Raw genomic sequence first — 17,354 nt, 5'->3', positions numbered from 1 at the left:
CAGGGAGTTTCATCTCTTCTGGCACTGCTGCTCTTCTAAGTCACCCACCAACTCTTAATATATAATTTTCCAGAATGGAGGTGAGTTTACAAATGTGCCTAGTCCCCTTAACATTCATTCCTTTTCTCATACTTGAGATTTCATCTGCAAATCTCTTCTGCAAAAGCAGATTATCTCCATTTCAGTATTAGCTAGTTCTTCCACTGTAAGACCACTGTTTTCCTGAGTCTCAAGATTTCCTTTCTCCTTTTATGGCTGAAGGAAGTCATCTGGATGAAGCAGAGGAAGAACACTATTTGCTTATTTCCTCTTTCTGCTACAATACAAGAGTAGTCTTAAGTCTGAGCAACTTCCCTTTTCAAACAAGTCCTGGATGAGAAGTAATGGACTAAGCAGGTTACTGGATTCACTTCTTCAGATGTTATCTGAGCAACATTTACAATTATGCTCCTGATTTCAGAGTCCTTCGGCAAGATTTCTTCCAATCCATCAAGGTTTTGAGCCCATTCTTCGAGGCCGAAGGAGAAACTGAAGCCTGTACATCCATATTTCTTCCTTCAGAAAAGATTGGACTTTCAAACCTTGGGAAGCCATATGTACTGTTAACTGTGTTAACCCATCTTCACATGTGAGACTGTGTCAATTTAATTCACTCTTTTGGTCACAAAAGTTCAACAACTTGTGGTCTTATGGTTGATTTATTTGAGCACAGAGGTGCTAGTTTCATCTGCATCTCTTTTCTCCACCTGGTGTCCATTCTGGTGGCAACAGTCAATTCCATTTCAGCATAGTGGCTGGCTTTAATGGAGCCACTCTGGCTTTTCCTATCAAAAACCCACAATGTGCCTGATCCTATTATGCAGTAACAGGTAACTAACAGTTCCGTAATCATCCTCACACACATCAGCAAAATGTTGCAGCTGAAAAAGATGTCACCTTTTCAAAGTTTGTGGGTTTGAAACATCTGTCAACCTTAAATTTTTCAGCTTATGAAGATCCTGAATTCAATACATCCATTTTTGTACAGAGGAATCTGGTATATCACCCCAACCAATCCTTTTCATACACAAATCTTGCAGGATCTTCTTGGCAGTCAGGACTACTGGTGCCAATATTTCTAGGGGATTATATATCAAGCTGACTGTTGAAAGAATCTCCCTTCTTGTGAGGGGTCAATCTTTCAAGATGATTTTAATTTTTTTTTTAAAAATCAGACTGAACACACCATTGTTCAGCTAACACCCTCTCCACAGGAAGGTTATCATGGTCCAAGTCCAAATTCTTTATTACTTTTGCTCTCTCTGTTTCAGGTATGGCACCAACATGACGACTGTTACTTATTCACTTGTTAAATAGAAAGCCTCCCTTGAAACAAATAGCACTCAGCTCATGATTAAGAGCTACTGCATCTTCTTCCGAGGCTGCTGAAGTGAGACAGTCATCCACATAGCTGTTGTTCATGATGGTGCACACACAGAGAGAAAACCTGTTTGACTCTCTCTGCTTGCCAAACCACATGGCCCTCTTAGAACAGCTCCAATCTGTGGCTCTGACAAGATCTTTCATCTATTGCCTTTTTGTAAATAATAATCCATTAGTGAAGTCTCTTGGGGACTCTCCAAAGCCCTTGCAAAGGTTGTGGGGCCGATATGTCTAGCATTAGCAGAGTTCCAGTATTTAAAATAAGATCAGTTTTAAAGTGTTTGTATGTAACCTACTCTAACAAACCCTTCCCAATTTATCTCCCAAAAACATATCTATATACTCAGTCACAGAACTACGCTCTTCAGAGCAAAAGTGCAAAACCAGGGTTGCAGAGGTCAAGAGAAAGATGGGAGTTGGATCAGAAAGAAGCTGGTCAGATTGGTGTAAGGACAGCAAGACATCAATTATAAATGCAAAATATGGATCGGTTCAGTACAATTTTTTTTTTAAATACATCAGTTATATCTTACCCCACAAAAGTTACACAGATCAAAAGCTGAAATTTCAGAGATGTGTTTCAGATGTGGGTCTGAGACAGCAACTTTTCTACATGCCACATGGTCGTGTGTGAAGGTGAGGCCATTTTGACAAGAAATCACAGAAAAATTAACCAGGATAAAAGGAGTGGCCTTCAAGGGTGACCTTGAGCTATATCTATTAGGTAATTTTATGGAAATAAGCAACAAATTGATCAAATATCAAATCTCATTTATAAAAATAGCACTGGCGGTAGTGAAAAAAATAACCGCAATCACTTGCAAGTCCGACTCCCCTTTACTTCGAGCAGACTGAGGAAATGAACAGTTGTATGGCTATGGGGGGTAAAAAAATCACATACAATTTAAAAGAACAAATATGACACTGGCAGCCATACCTAGATCATATAGGAGCCCAGATACAGTAATAAAAAGAAAAAAAGTTATAAAAGTAACTATTGTACATTCAAAAATGTAGTTTCCCCATTTGTACTCTATATTCATAAAATATATCTAAGCTCTCACATCATGGATCTGTATATGGGGGGGAGGGGGGACTTTCATTTTTGATTTGTTGTAATGTTTGTAAGAAAAAGTTTATTATATATAAAATGTTATGTATATGTTTGAAAAAACAAAAATAAAATATTCAAAACGAAAGCTGCATTTTTCCTGTAAATCTCAGTTCTCCATATATCCCCGAGCCAGTAGGGCAACTTCCTTATGATGGTTTGCAGATTAGTAAGCATGTTACCCTCATGCATGTAGTTGACATCTTCCATGGCATTACAACATCCTCTTAGAATGAGGGTATATGCCTGTAGAGCTTTTGTGTCCTCCAGTTTTATTGTCGACCATGAAAGAGTCTTCTTCATGCAAGCTGCAGCAATTTTATGCTCGTTGCCAAAATCCTCCTATGGTAAAAACTTAGCCTTCCTGAATCCTCTATCCAAAGCCATATGTAGGCAACGCTTTACAAGTTCCCTTGGTTGTTCTTTTGTGCACTATTCCAGATAATAGAGACAATCTTTGTGGTTTTTATTCTTGTTTTCAATATTGTGTTCAAAGGATTCAATTAACACTTAGAACTGAAGTGGGTCACCATCAAAAACTTGAATCTCCTTCTTGGGTATGGAAGATAGACACTGGATTAATGATGCAGTAATTTTGTTTTGCCTTTCCATGGCTGAGAATACGTTGCTCTTTTCACTGTTACTTGTAGCAGGTAACGTAGCTGGAGATTTCACATGTGCATGTTCAACTGGATGACTGATGCTTGACTGGAATGTCAAGGGAGTTGTTATTATTGGTGTTTTTGGATTGGCAACACCGTGCTTTGGGAGGATTTGTCCATGTGTATGCATGACTTGTAACTCTGGTACAAAAGGATCTGTCTTAACATTAAATGTTTTATTTTCCTATTGTTCTTTCTCAAGATACGACTCCATACCATCAGACACTTCAGATAAGTTACTTCGAACACTAGATCACTTTGAAGCTCCTAGAATCTTCACTTTTACCCTGGTAGCAGCAATGTTTGCTTCCAGCTCCAGGTGCTCCTTAGCTGACTCCTCCTGGTCTTCCAAAATGTGTTCATCCTTAAGCAATTTTTGTGATATAACAAGAACAGCCATTTCAGCCTTAGCCTTTATATGGTTAGATGGAGTACAGGAAACACTGAAACTTGATCCAGAAGAACATTGTTTGCTTCTCCTGCTTCCAACATTCGTCACACTGTTACCTGGTTGTATTCCATCCTGCATGTCAGAGGTTACCTTAATACTTGACTTTCTCCAGTTGGAATTGCACATCCTTTGCATTTCATCCTCTTCATCACCACTCTGTGACACACCTTCAGCCACTTCCAAGTTGCTAACCTTAAATTCAGTCGATGTCTTCTGCAGTGGTTATAATAGTGCTTCAGCAGTGACATCGGCAGCAATGGCGGTGGCATCCATTTAACACATCTCCATACAACCATCCGCCGAGCTTTAACACCAAGCATGAGCACAAAATCAAGTCCCCAATGAACAAGCAGAAGTGCCTCCAAACTAAATAAATTCACAGGAGGAATCCGCAAAAGCTATGATGTGCTGCTTACAACGAGCAAGTTTCCACCAAAGCAGCAGTCAATAATATCGCTGTGATTCTCAGCAAATTACTGCCAGCGTGTTCATAGGACGTTATGCTCTAGGATTAGAAGCCCTGGACCCCTCTGTAGCCGATGCTCAGCATTTCCAACATGGAAATATTGCTTTCAGTATCTCTATAAACGAAAGAGGGATGTTCCAACAATGTCCAATTCAATCTTGTTGAATACTTTCTGTTGACTAAAATTTAGTGACTACTATCCATTTAAAAAATCTGCTTGGAAGTTAAGTGGAGTCCTTACTGTGACACGTTCGAATAAATTCTTAACGAAATCCAGATGAGTTTTAAATTGTTTATTAGTAAACAAAAAGGACTCATAACATGGTAACAATCATTGTAATGTGATAATAATGTCCTTGCTAACGTGACTAACGATAACGATCATTCTCTTAGGTAACGTCACATGTAACGGTCAACAGAAAATATCAGAGCCTTACTCACCCATCGTCTATCCTGCCATACTAGTCAACGCAGGTTAACTAAAAAAAAAACAACCGCCCAAATCTCCCACGCATGCGTCAACAACCCTACAGATCAGAACAAACAGAACTCACACAGCCTCCAGACCCAGGGACGCCGCAGACACCCACAGCCAAACCGAGAACAGTAAACAATGAGTCTTTGGCTCTTGTAGTCCCCTCATTTCAGCGCACCATATTTGGGGCATAGCAAATGTAAACAAGAGTAATTATGTTTAGTACTGTCCTTTGTTTCATATCCCTTCCATGCAATGACTGCTGAGTATCTGCTTTGGTGTTGTTCTGCCAGGTCTCTACTGCAGCTATCTTCAGCTCCTGCTTGTTTTAGGGGTTATCCCCTTACGTTTTCACTTCAGCACATGGAAGGCATGCTCAATTGGATTTAGAGTAGGTGACTGATAGGCCATTCAAGAATTTTCCAGTTTTCAGCTTTGAAAAACTCCTTTGTTGCTGAAGAAAGAAATTAGAAAGGCTAAAAAGGAGATACGAGGCTGCTTTGGCAAGCAAGGTAAAAATAAATCCAAAGGAATTCTCCAGGTTTATTAAAAGTAATGAATAGTGAGAGATAAAATTGGGCCCTTGAGGATCAGAAGGGTAGGCTATGTGAGGAGTCAGAAGAGATGGGGGATATTTTAAATTATTTTTTTCTTCATCACGAAGAAAAAGACTATTAAGTCAGATGAAATAAGAAAAATTGGTAGAGGTCATGGAAAATATACAGATTAATGAGGAGGTAGTACTGGCTATTTTAAAGAGAAAAAAGGTGGATAAATCTCCTGGTCCTGACAAGATATTCCCTAGGACCTTGAGGGAGGTTTGTGTACAAATAGTGGGGGCTCTGACAAAAATATTTAAAAGTCATTAGCCACGTTGTAGGTGCCAGAGGACTGGAGGGTAGCTCATGTTGTTCCACTGTTTAAATAAGGTTCTAAAAGTAAACCTGGTAATTATAGGCCTGTGAGTCTGATGTTGGTAGTCAACAAATTAATGGAGAATGTTCTTAGAGATGGTTTATACAATTATTTGGATACACAGGGATGAATTAGGGGTAGTCAACATGGTTTTGTGCATGATAGATCATGTTTAACAAATCTTGTAGAGTTTTTAGAGGAGGTTACGAAGAAGGTTGACAAGGGAAGGCTGTGAATGTTATCTATATGGACTTTAGTAAGGCTTTTGATAAGATTCTGCATAAGAGGTTAGTTAGGAAAGTTCATTTATTAGGTATTAATGTTGAAGTAGTGAAACAGATTAAGCAATGGTTAGATGGGAGATGCCAGAGAGTAGTGGTGGAAAATTGTTTGTCAAATTGGAGGCCGGTGACTAGTGGAGTGCCTCAAGGATCGGTACTGGGTCCATTATTGTTTGTCATCCATATTAATGTAACTATGCAGATGATACGAAGATTGGTGATGCTGTGGACAGTGAAGAAAGTTTTCAAAGCTTGCAGTGGGATATAGGCCAGTTAGAAGAGTGGGCTGAAAGATGGCAGATGGAGTTTAATACTGATAAATGTGAGGTGCTACATTTTGGTGGGACTAATCAGCAAAGGTCATACTTGTTAAATGGTCGACAACTGAGAAGTGCAGTAGAACAAGGGGATTTAGGAATTCTGGTACATAATTCCCTAAAGTGGATTCACATGTAGATAGGGAGGTGAAGAAAGCCTTTAGTATGTTGGCCTTCATAAATCGGAGTATTGAGTACAGGAGTTGGGATGTCATGTTGAAGTTGTATAAAGCACTGGTGAGGCCAAATTTGGAATATTGTGTGCAGTTTTGGTTGCCGAATTATGGGAAGGATATCAACAAAGTAGAGAGAGTGCAGAGGAGATTTACAAGAATGTGGCCTGGGTTTCAGTGTTTGGGTTACAGGGAAAGTTAAACAGGCTAGGACTTTATTCCCTGGAACATAGAAGATTGAGGGGTGATTTGATAGAGGTATTTAAAATTATGAGGGGGACAGACAGACCTTTTCCTTTAAGAGTAGGGGAGATTCAAACAAGAGGGCATGGATTGAGATTGAAGGGGAAAAGTTTAGGGGAAGCATGAGGGGCTATTTCTTCACTCAGAGGATGGTGGGAGTGTGGAATGAGTTTCCAGCCAAAGTGGTAGATGCAGGCTCGATTTTAATATTTAATGAAAAGTTGGATATGTATAAGGACAAGAGAGGTATGGAAGGTTATGGGCTGGGTGCGGGTCAATGGGACTAGGTAGGAGGTGTTCAGCATGGATGAGAAGGGCTGAACTAGCCTGTTTCTGTGCTGTCATTGTTATATGGTTATATAGCAGTATGTGTGGAATCATTGGCTTGCCGTAGGATGAAGTGCCATACAATGAGTTTGGAGGCATTTGCTCAAACCTGAGCTGATGAGATGTTTTTATACACTACAGCAAGGGTCCAGTCTGCTGGTGCGCCGTTCCAGCACCTTTGTAAAAATAAAAGGCAAAAAAAAAATGGGCAATTTAAACTTGTGGGGATTAACAGCAGCCGCATATAAAATACAGCAGGGATTTAACGGAAGCGGGTTTTGGGATAGAGGATGAGAAGTGTTATGGGAAACCACATGCAAGTCATGTGCACTTGACATCAGATACATGGAGTTATGTTTTAGGGGAAGTTTGACACCATCTTCAAATGAATTACAGCTCCTCTGAATTTGAGCAAAGATGAAAAATCCACACTCCAGATGAGAGGATTTCTAAAAAAGGACATCAGACATTTAGTGAAAAAAAAAATGATAAAAGGAATGACATCAGGCGACAAAAGCACATGCTTGGCAGCAGGAAAAAGAAAAGGAAGAAACTTAAGAGGAAAACAAATGAGAGAGAGTTAAGAGAACGAGAGAGAGTTAAGAGAACGAGAGAGAGTTAAGAGAACGAGAGAGAGTTAAGAGAACGAGAGAGAGTTAAGAGAACGAGAGAGAGTTAAGAGAACGAGAGAGAGTTAAGAGAACGAGAGAGAGTTAAGAGAACGAGAGAGAGTTAAGAGAACGAGAGAGAGTTAAGAGAACGAGAGAGAGTTAAGAGAACGAGAGAGAGTTAAGAGAACGAGAGAGAGTTAAGAGAACGAGAGAGAGTTAAGAGAACGAGAGAGAGTTAAGAGAACGAGAGAGAGTTAAGAGAACGAGAGAGAGTTAAGAGAACGAGAGAGAGTTAAGAGAACGAGAGAGAGTTAAGAGAACGAGAGAGAGTTAAGAGAACGAGAGAGAGTTAAGAGAACGAGAGAGAGTTAAGAGAACGAGAGAGAGTTAAGAGAACGAGAGAGAGTTAAGAGAACGAGAGAGAGTTAAGAGAACGAGAGAGAGTTAAGAGAACGAGAGAGAGTTAAGAGAACGAGAGAGAGTTAAGAGAACGAGAGAGAGTTAAGAGAACGAGAGAGAGTTAAGTGAACGAGAGAAAGTGAGATGCCAAACTCAAGAGCCGGGGCTGGGACAGCTGGGGAAACTGAGGCCAGGATTTATGTAAGTGTTGAAGCAAGAGTGCTTCAAGTTCTTGCAAAATAAGGGTGAGGTGGCACGGGAGAGTAAACAAAATCCTATGGTGCACTTGATGAAGTGCGGAAATACATCTGTGAAGTGGGAATCAGCAAGGTCGACCTGTCAAGGAAGATATAGAAACCATTCTGAATACATTGATATAGAAATGGGAAGGTAGAGATGACTATTATAGCTGCAAAGGAAGGCACTGTTGGTCGAGTAGATGGGCAAAAAAGAAGCTGTATCGAGAAAGACCAAACTGATACAAAAATTCTTGAAGCTCAAGAGGCAGTTGTAAAGGGGAAGTTTGGAGAAATTACCTTAATAAGCAACAACAAAATTGTCTCCATTTATTATCTATAGTTTCTTACCCATCTTGTAAACAATTTTCAGGACTGCATGTTTACGACCTCAACCTTGAAAGGTTCTCATACTTCTGACCCTCAAAATATATATAAATCCCTGTTAAATGAAATGTGTATCCTTGATAAAGGCCTGCTGAAATACCAACTAATTATGGAGAAGCTGCAATATCATCTCTCTGTAAGAGGTTTTAGCTTTCTTCTTTCTGTGTCATAAATACCTTCAGAAATTATGTGGAGGATTGTGGATGCCATATCCTCCAAGATTTACGCCCATTACTGAGCTGTTCACATTATTCCGGTTTGGACGTCCAAGTGTGAGAGAGGATTCAGTCACATGAACTTGATAATAACAACAACATGCTCAAGAATTCTCATAAATCATGTTTCAGCACTTATATTTAAGCTATATGGACTTTCTCTAGGTTCAGTGGAATCCTGAGCCATATACCACAATCATGGTTGCGGTACCATAGATCAGCAAGTGACACCAGGACAAGAGTTGCTTCAGACCCCTGAAAACATTATGCCTGACCCTTTGTGGAAATTATTGTGAAACTTCTCATTAGTGGTATTTGGTAAGTAGGTAATTAGTTTTAAATTAGCAAAATACATGATTGCCATCTTTTTCTTTACTTGTTAATTATTTTTTATAATTAGTGAGTGCAACCATGTTCTCAATTATATAACACAAAATACAACATGGTGGCCACCAACGCCAGGTCTCACGAGAACACCTTGTCATTGTTTTTGGTGAGCTCTAGCAACTAAAAAAATTAGCACTGCACCCCTGTACCTCAGAATTTTGCTTCTGCTATCAGCAGATAAGTGCACCAGATCCTATGGCAGCCATAACACCCCCACCACCATGTTTCAGATGAGGTGGTATGCTTTGAATCTTGGGCAGTTCCTTTACTCCTCCACACTTTGCTCTTGCCATTACTCTTAGACAGTTTAATCTTGGTCTCATCTACCTGTTCCAAAATTCTGCTGGCTCTTTTAAATACTTCTTGGCTAACTGTAGTCTGGCCATCCGGTTTCTGGGGCTAACTTGTTGTTTGCATCTTACAGTGTAGCCTCTGTATTTCTGTTCAGAAGTCTCTGAAGATAGCAGTCATTAACACATCCAGATCTGCCCCCAAAGAGCGTTTATGATCAGTCGGACATGTGTTTGGAGATTTTTCTTCATTATAATGAGAATACTTCTGTGATCAGCAGCATTGGGGGGTCTCTTTACAATAACTGATCTTGCCCTTTCTTTTTAATGAAGTTCCAAATTGTTGATTTTAGTAATCTTAATGTTTGGGTGATGTCTTTTACTGTTTTATTCTCTTCTTTCAGTCTCATAATGGCTTCTTTGACTTTCATTGGCACAACTCTGGTCCTCATGTTGAAAAATAGCAACTACAGACTCCAAGGGTAATCAAAAGCTTAAAAGTAAGCCGAACTCTCTTATACCTGCACCAATGAAGCAATTAAGCATACCCAAGTAATCAGAAACAGCTGTGAATCCAAATGTACCAAACATGATGGAGTCCTGAAATGAAGGAACGCTGTATAAAAAGTGCGGTAATTTCTACATGAATAAAATCTGGAACGTGCACTTTAATCATATGAATTGTTTGAATATAAATTTAAAACTGTGGAGCACAGAGGCAAATAAAGGAAAAAAATGTCTTTGACCTTAACATTATGGAGGGCACAGCATTTCAGATAGATTTTTGAGAAACAGGAGAATTGAGGATTACAGAGAATAGACAGGTAAGTGGAGATATGCTCACGCTCAGAAGAGCCACGATCTTATTGAATGGCATTGCATATTCAACACGTCAAGTGGCCTTCTCATGCTCCCATTACTCAAGTTCTTTTATCCATTATTCTCAATTGTGAAATCCAGATCCATAACAATGCCCAAATCAGTTTCTGCTCTTGTATTAGCACAAAAAACACTCAATTTCCTTTTTGCTTTGTTCTCTGCAGTCTTGAAAACTACCACCCATTATGAAATGCTTTAAGTGTTTGATGAAGGAATTTATCGAAACACACCACCCAAAGACACGGCAACTCATTCAATTAGCCTACAGATGGAACCATTCAACTGACGATGCTATAGCCTTTTCCCTCCACTCCATCCTGACCCACACCTCATATTCAGGTTCATTGACTTCAGCTTGGCACTTATTACAATCAGATCCCAGAGGCTGGTGGCAAAGCTATCCTTGCTGTAATGCAACACCCCTCTCTATAACTGGATTCTGGACTTCCTAACAGAAAGACCTCTGTCCACATTGGCAGAACGTCGAGTACCATCATGCCAAGCACTGGTGCATCTCAGGATTGTGTGCTCAGCCTGCTCCTGTTCATGCAACTGAACCATGACTGCAATGCCACATCCAGCTCTCCTTCAGAGAAGAGGAAAATCCCATTAAATGATGCAAGGATAACAACTAAAGCCTCAATGTAGACAAGACAAAGGAGATGATGTGGACTTCAGGAGTAGCAGGGATTACACCATATTAATAGTGGAGAGAGTGGTGAGCACCAAATTCCTCATTCACTTAAGTGACCTTTCGTGGATGCACAACATCTCCTCACTTGTCAAGAAGGCACAACAGCAACTGCAATTCCATAGAAAGCTGAGGCAGGCAAGGCTACTGGCCACCATTCTGTCAACTTTCCACAGGAGCTTTATCAAGGGCATTCTGACTGGTTGCATCACAGTGTAGTATGGTTGCTGAAGAGCATCAGATCAGAGGCATTTGTTTAAAAAGGGCTCGCAAAAAAAAAAGTCAGGGAGGATCTCTACTCCCCCACCATAGCATCTTTCAGCTACTTCCGTTGGGAAGGAGATACTGTATCTGCAGGTGGCGGAAAAGCTTCTCCCCACAGGCAGTAAGATTGCTGAATGGCTGTTGAACTCAGAAAACAACCCTCTGTGACTCCACCATTTATTAATACCATTTAATAACATTTATTATAATATGCATATAGGTTCGGACTATAGGTATTGTTTGTATGTATGTGTATTATGTCTTTATGTGTGCCTTCACTGTTCTGCATCGTGGACCAGAGAATGCTGTTTCGTCAATTTGTACTGGTACAATCGGATGATAAATGAACTTGAATATTCTTGTATTTTCAGAAATCTGAAAATGTCTAAAAATTCCTCTCCACAACCTTGGTGTGTAATGCTGGTTGGTTATCAATTCCACACTCACTGACATTTCTGATCACCCAATTTAACAACTGGAATTGCTTAAAGCATAGGCAGGAAACAAAGGTTTAAAGGGATCCTGTTCAGGTTGGCTGCCTGTAACAAGCTGTGTACCGCAGGGGTTGGTCTTGGGGCCACTACTGTTTATAATTTATATTAATGATGTGGATTGTGGGTTGAATGGTTTTATGGCCAAATTTGCAGATTACACCAAGCTAGGTGGTGGACCATGAAGTGTTGAAAAAACCAAAAAGTTGCAAAAGGATATAGACAGCTTAGGGGATTGGGCAAATATAAAAAGGTAGACGAGATACAATGTTGAGAAATGTACAGTTCTAGGTTTTGGTAGTGGAAATAAACAGGCAGAGTACTATTTGGATGGGGAGAAAACTCAAACCTCAAGTGCAAAGGGACCTGGACGTCCTCTTGCAGGGAAACCAAAACGTCAATGACCAGGTTGAAGCAGTAGTGAAGAAAGCAAATGCTATGTTGGCATTTGTTTCAAGAGGAATAGTGTACAAGAGTAAAGAGGTGTTGATGAGGCTGTACGGGGCTCTGGGGAGACCTCATTTGGAGTACTGTGTGCTGTTTTGGGCCCCCTATCTTAGAAAGGATGTGATGTTGTTGGAGAGACTGCAGAGGAGATTTACTAGGATGATTCCTGAAAACCAGGCCTAACGTATGAGGAATGTTTGGCAGCTCTCGGATTGTATTCATTAGAATATAGAAGAATGAGAGGCATTTCAAATTTTGAAAAGTTTTGACAGAGTGGATATAGAGGTTTCCCTTGGTGGGTGATTCAAGGACAAGAGGGCACAGTCTAAAATTAGAAGTTATCCATTTAAAACTAGTGAGAAAAAACTTCTTTAGTCAGAATGTTGTGGATTTGTGGAACTCATTGCCACATACGGTGGTGGTGGCCCGATCGCTGGGAGAGTTTAAGCAGATTGATCAATATCTACTTGGTCGGGGCATCAGGGGATAACGGGGGAAAAGGCTGGCAATTAGAACTAGGTGTGAGTATAGTTCAACTTAGGGTAGAGTTGCAGAACAGACTCAGGACCACGTGGCCCACTTTTGTTCCTTTATCTTGTGAAGATACCAATAACTCCAACTGTTTTTCACATCTTCTACTTCGTTCCCTTCATTTTTCATTCATTATCTGCTCTGTTTCAATGATGCGGGAGCCACTTTCTAGAATTTGCTCCCCAATTAACTCTATACACCACTTCTCAAGGAAAAATCTTGCCATTTAAGCTACAAGCTGTCACTTTTTCATCAATAGCTTCAGATCACATGCTGCAAATACAAAAGGTGCTTTGTCAGACCTTACTGCACCTGATAATTCAGTTAATGGGAACAAAGAGCCTGGGTCACAATTCTAAGAGAATGTTCTGGACTATTCCAGTACCAATTCTGCATTTTTTTGCTTCTCTGGAGATCTACTTCTCAGTCTCTCACTCCAGTAACCAAATAAATCGTTCTTAATATTATAATGAGATAAGCCTTGCTAATTTTTTTTTTAAATGACTTTGGTTTGATTGATGCAACAGCTAAAGCTGGCATCACATTTTTTATTAATTGAGACAAACTATGAGTTGTTCAGTTTTACTTTATCGATACGACGCTGACATCGCTTGTAAAAGACACCGCGAGTTTTGTGACAGTATTGAATTGCTCACTAACGAGTGTAAGAAGTAGAAGATGCGGGGGAAAACACAACGAGAAGTAATTGGGATGTCCTATTCATTATTAGAAGACGCGAGTCATTATTTTTTAAGATAACGAACACCAAATGGAAAGACGATGTGCACCACGAATTGTGATGTTGTTCAGAATATCTTAATCCCCATACTTCCTGAATTATTTGCTTTCAAAATGCTGAAATAACGTTACGTTTTCTCGACAAGAAAAAAATCGGCAGACGAGGGAGAGGATCGCCTGCCAGTTGGAGAACGAAATGTCGCCCGCCGCCTGGTTAAGCAAATTTCCCGATGCATTATTATGACCTTACAGTACGACTATTAATATTTACAAAACCATCATCTTTTAACATTGTTGTAAAATTGGATTTCAAAGGGAGATAGAGATTTTTGCAGTGTACATTTAACAAATGTAATACTGTACAATATCAATTAGAACCATGGAATGGGAAGTGCAATGGAATATTGTAGAGTTGAATGTGTCACGCTATAGAACCAGTCGAATTTCTCCTGCTCCTCTTCATCGAGTTCATCCATCCAACGGGAAGATTTTTTTTTATTTGACGTGTTAAACAAATCTATGATCAAATTGGATCTGTAGACGGTCATTAAAATGCCCATTAGACTCAGCATCTCACTTCAACACAAGAATGAGCAAAGGCGTGAACATTACAACTTCGCAAAGCTACCAAAGCTGGATTCAGATTGACGGACACGTAAAAATCATAATTACAGTTTATTTTAAAAAAACCACAACTTTTCCCACAAATTTCATACGCCTGGGAAACCCGTCCATTTCAGTCAGACTTGATTACGAAAAGGCTGGAGTGGAGGCTCGGTTCTTCCGTCAATTCTCTGTTCAAACGTTTCTATCCACATCAGGGAACCAGCCAAAAAAAAGAACATTTGCTTTTGTGTCACGTTACTCGTCCATCGCATCCATTTACCTGCAGCAACAGTCACCTTCCGAGAGGAGGCTTGAAATCGACTCCCACGTCATTGCGAATGGAATTAATCAGTTCCCTTCTCATTGCAACTGGATGAACTGAATCGCCACCAGGGTAAATGGAGTTCCGATAATCATTTTAAAGATGCGGAAAGTTTCATCGGTGACCGTATTTTGTGCTATAATTCTGGAAACGCGAGTAAGCCGGTGATAAAGAGGGGGGAGAGAGCGTGAGAATGGGCAGATTGAAGCGAAAGCTACAAGTTGGCTAAACGTCTTCGTCGCCGCAGTTGGACAGACATAATTGCGAAAGAGCTTCTTTCCACCCAGCAACAAGTCCGCTTGCTTCTCCGACCGTAATGTGGCTCGGATCGGTGACTTTGAATGAAGTGGTGGCACAGTGGGCATGAACCTTTGCCCCAGGCCTCCTTCCTCACCAACCCCCCCCCCAGCCCCGCCACACACCCCCGAGCAACTCACCTCTCACACAAAGTAGAGACATAGTGCATCAAAGTCCGCTTCGCCGCCGAACAGTGATGCTGAAAATCTCAGCTGTGCTCTCAGTGACCCTCCGAGTACGCTCGCGCAATGCAAAGCGTCACGACTGAAATCTGGTAGCAACTCTGACTCGCTCGACGCGACCACTGACAACCCATCGCCATGTTGATTAGTCCGTTTATTCCAGAGGCGGAAGTACCGTGTCTGCGGGGAGGGGGCGGGACGGACTGGAAATTGCCACCAATGGAACAGCGCGCTCGTGTGATGGACGTGCGTCCGCGACGCCCGATCCGACGACCGAACCAATTGAAGAGGAGCGAGGGTGTGGAAGAGGTGGGGCGAAGGAGTTTCTCGGAGGGCGACGATCAGGTGAGTGACGTAACTAGAACTCGGAACCTTCCTTGTTCCTCATTTTCCCAGCGCCAGGTAAGTGATCGTTCCAGCTCTTCAAGTTCTGAAAGTCACGGCGGAATCCAACTCGATCTGAGCTCGCTTGAGAGGAGCTTTAATTCACTGTGCGGGTTGAGGAGAGAAATTGCGTCGACGTGTTCAACTGGTCGCCCTTCCAGAATTGGACGAAGTTCCGAGTTCGTGAATCCAAAACGAAGTCGCTCCAAATAAGTGTTTCGGTACAGGTATTAGGAACAGGTATCCCTCCAGAGTAACATATAGTCTTTGGACATCAGTGGGCTTCCATAAAGAGGATGGTTTGTATAAATTGGGTATTTGAAGATTTAAAAGTACATTTGAAGTTTCCGATATGATTCCAGGTGGATTTTCATTCGCCCTTCGATTCACAAACAGAAGTCTCTAACTCACAATGGTTGGCGCTCTTTCATCAGGAATTTAACTCAGTTCCTACTTTTTTGTTTAAATAATTAATTCCAATTTTATATAACAGCATCACCAAACATTATTTGATGAGATACCAACTTTATAGTCCGTGTCCCCATTTAGTTTCATTTGAAAGGATACATTTTCAAGTCATATTTCTATGAATACAGTACAAATATTTAAAAGTTGTGGTTTGTTCATAAATTTGGTATCACGTTCTGCTAAAGAAAATCATTGACCTGAAACATTCTGCAAACGTTACACCCGAAAATAACCAACATCCTCTTGCTTTTATTTTAAATTTACAATATTTACTGTCATTTGTTATTGTTGAGGCCATAAACACTATTGGTTGAATCGTTAAACACTAATTAACAGGCGGATGGAAAGCATTGCGCGAATGATAGCAGAGAATTATTAATAAGGAAATGTATTCACAGAACACATGCGGAATTAGTTGATCTTCGTAAAGTACCTGAATATTGAAAAGCAACTAAAGTGCGTTGTCTGAGTGGTGTTTAAAGATGGATCATTTCATGCAAATGTATCCATGGTAATTGATTGATCGAATACCCATATAAAAATTCAAAATACACCTGGAAATCTGAAATGAAAACTAAAAATGCAGCAGGTCAAGTCGCATCTGTGGGAAAAACAAAGTTGAAGTTTTCGCCTTGCACGTGCTGCCTGACTATAGTTACGGCATGTTCTATTTTTTATTCCTTGTGTTTTAGTTTGAAACTACTTCTCGCAAAATATCTGGATTATTGTTAAATAAATTACGTCTAATTGACAACTGGCATACTTTAGAACATTTCTTTCTAGTTATTTCGTTTTAGTACAGAAATACTGCGGCCTCCTGTCATTATAGAACTGCTTCGGCAATTAAGAAGGGAGCCGAGAAAGGGAAGATCGCCTGGTTTTAAGAAATCTCAAGTTAAACGCTTGGATTTTTGTTCAGACAAGTTTTGTTGTCAACCCCATTTCTATCAGCTGTGTGACCTTTGTCCTCGTCTCTGGCTAATTTAATGAAAATTAAACATAACGTATAAATTGTTGCTGTGAAATCTGCAAGAATTTTCCATCCCGCAAAACTGTGAAATGGAATATGATTATTGCCAAATTCTTTTGCCCATTTTCCCACGATCCTTCGGAATGTCCTAATTGTCAGTCCCTTGTTCGATAAACAAGCAAATTTGGATAAATATTTTATTGTATTTTCAAAAACGCATAATGTAACATAAAATTCTAAACATCTGACGCCTATATTGGGGATGCGCTCAAAGATGATGTATATTCGTCCCATTAATCACTTTTTACCCTGAATATGGAGGCGAAACAGCACCATAATCTTGTGTCCATTCATTGAAATCGTGCTTGGCTCCTGACAGCATTCTTTAAAAAAACTCTGCGTTTTTACAACCAGAACAAATTACTAATTACCATTGCAGCAGTTCATTTGAAATCATATAATAAACTTCAAAGATACCACCTAAAAAAGGTAAATCCCATTGCGTCCTTCATTCGGTCGGGGAATAGTGCCATCTGCTGTGTGTCGGAGTATTTTTTTAAAGTTTGAGACGTGGTTTTTCAAACTGTACAGCCTCTCACGAAAGCTCTTCCTCCAACAAACCACATCAGTTTCCGAATGATCGCGGGGTTTTCGTGAATATATCAATGCAATTCCCATATTTCATGACTACTCCCGATCAATTTACTCAGGGGAAA

General features: G+C 40.3%; 1 protein-coding gene across 3 annotated transcripts in view; it reads right to left on the bottom strand.

Annotated features, from left to right (window-relative positions):
• Nucleotides 1-14,995, bottom strand: part of LOC138757253 (protein unc-13 homolog B-like) — a 615,971-nt gene extending 600,976 nt beyond the window's left edge. For all 3 annotated transcript variants that reach the window (XM_069924286.1, XM_069924287.1, XM_069924289.1), the window contains exon 1: nt 14,775-14,995. In XM_069924286.1, coding sequence (XP_069780387.1) covers nt 14,775-14,796 — 22 coding nt within the window. In that variant the 5' untranslated portion in view covers nt 14,797-14,995. The remainder of the gene's footprint in view (nt 1-14,774) is intronic.
• Between the last annotated feature and the right edge of the window lie 2,359 nt (nt 14,996-17,354).

Source organism: Narcine bancroftii, chromosome 3 (genome assembly GCF_036971445.1).
Source record: "Narcine bancroftii isolate sNarBan1 chromosome 3, sNarBan1.hap1, whole genome shotgun sequence".
Classification (NCBI taxonomy): Eukaryota; Metazoa; Chordata; class Chondrichthyes; order Torpediniformes; family Narcinidae; genus Narcine; species Narcine bancroftii.
This window is presented reverse-complemented; position numbering and strand designations above follow the sequence as displayed.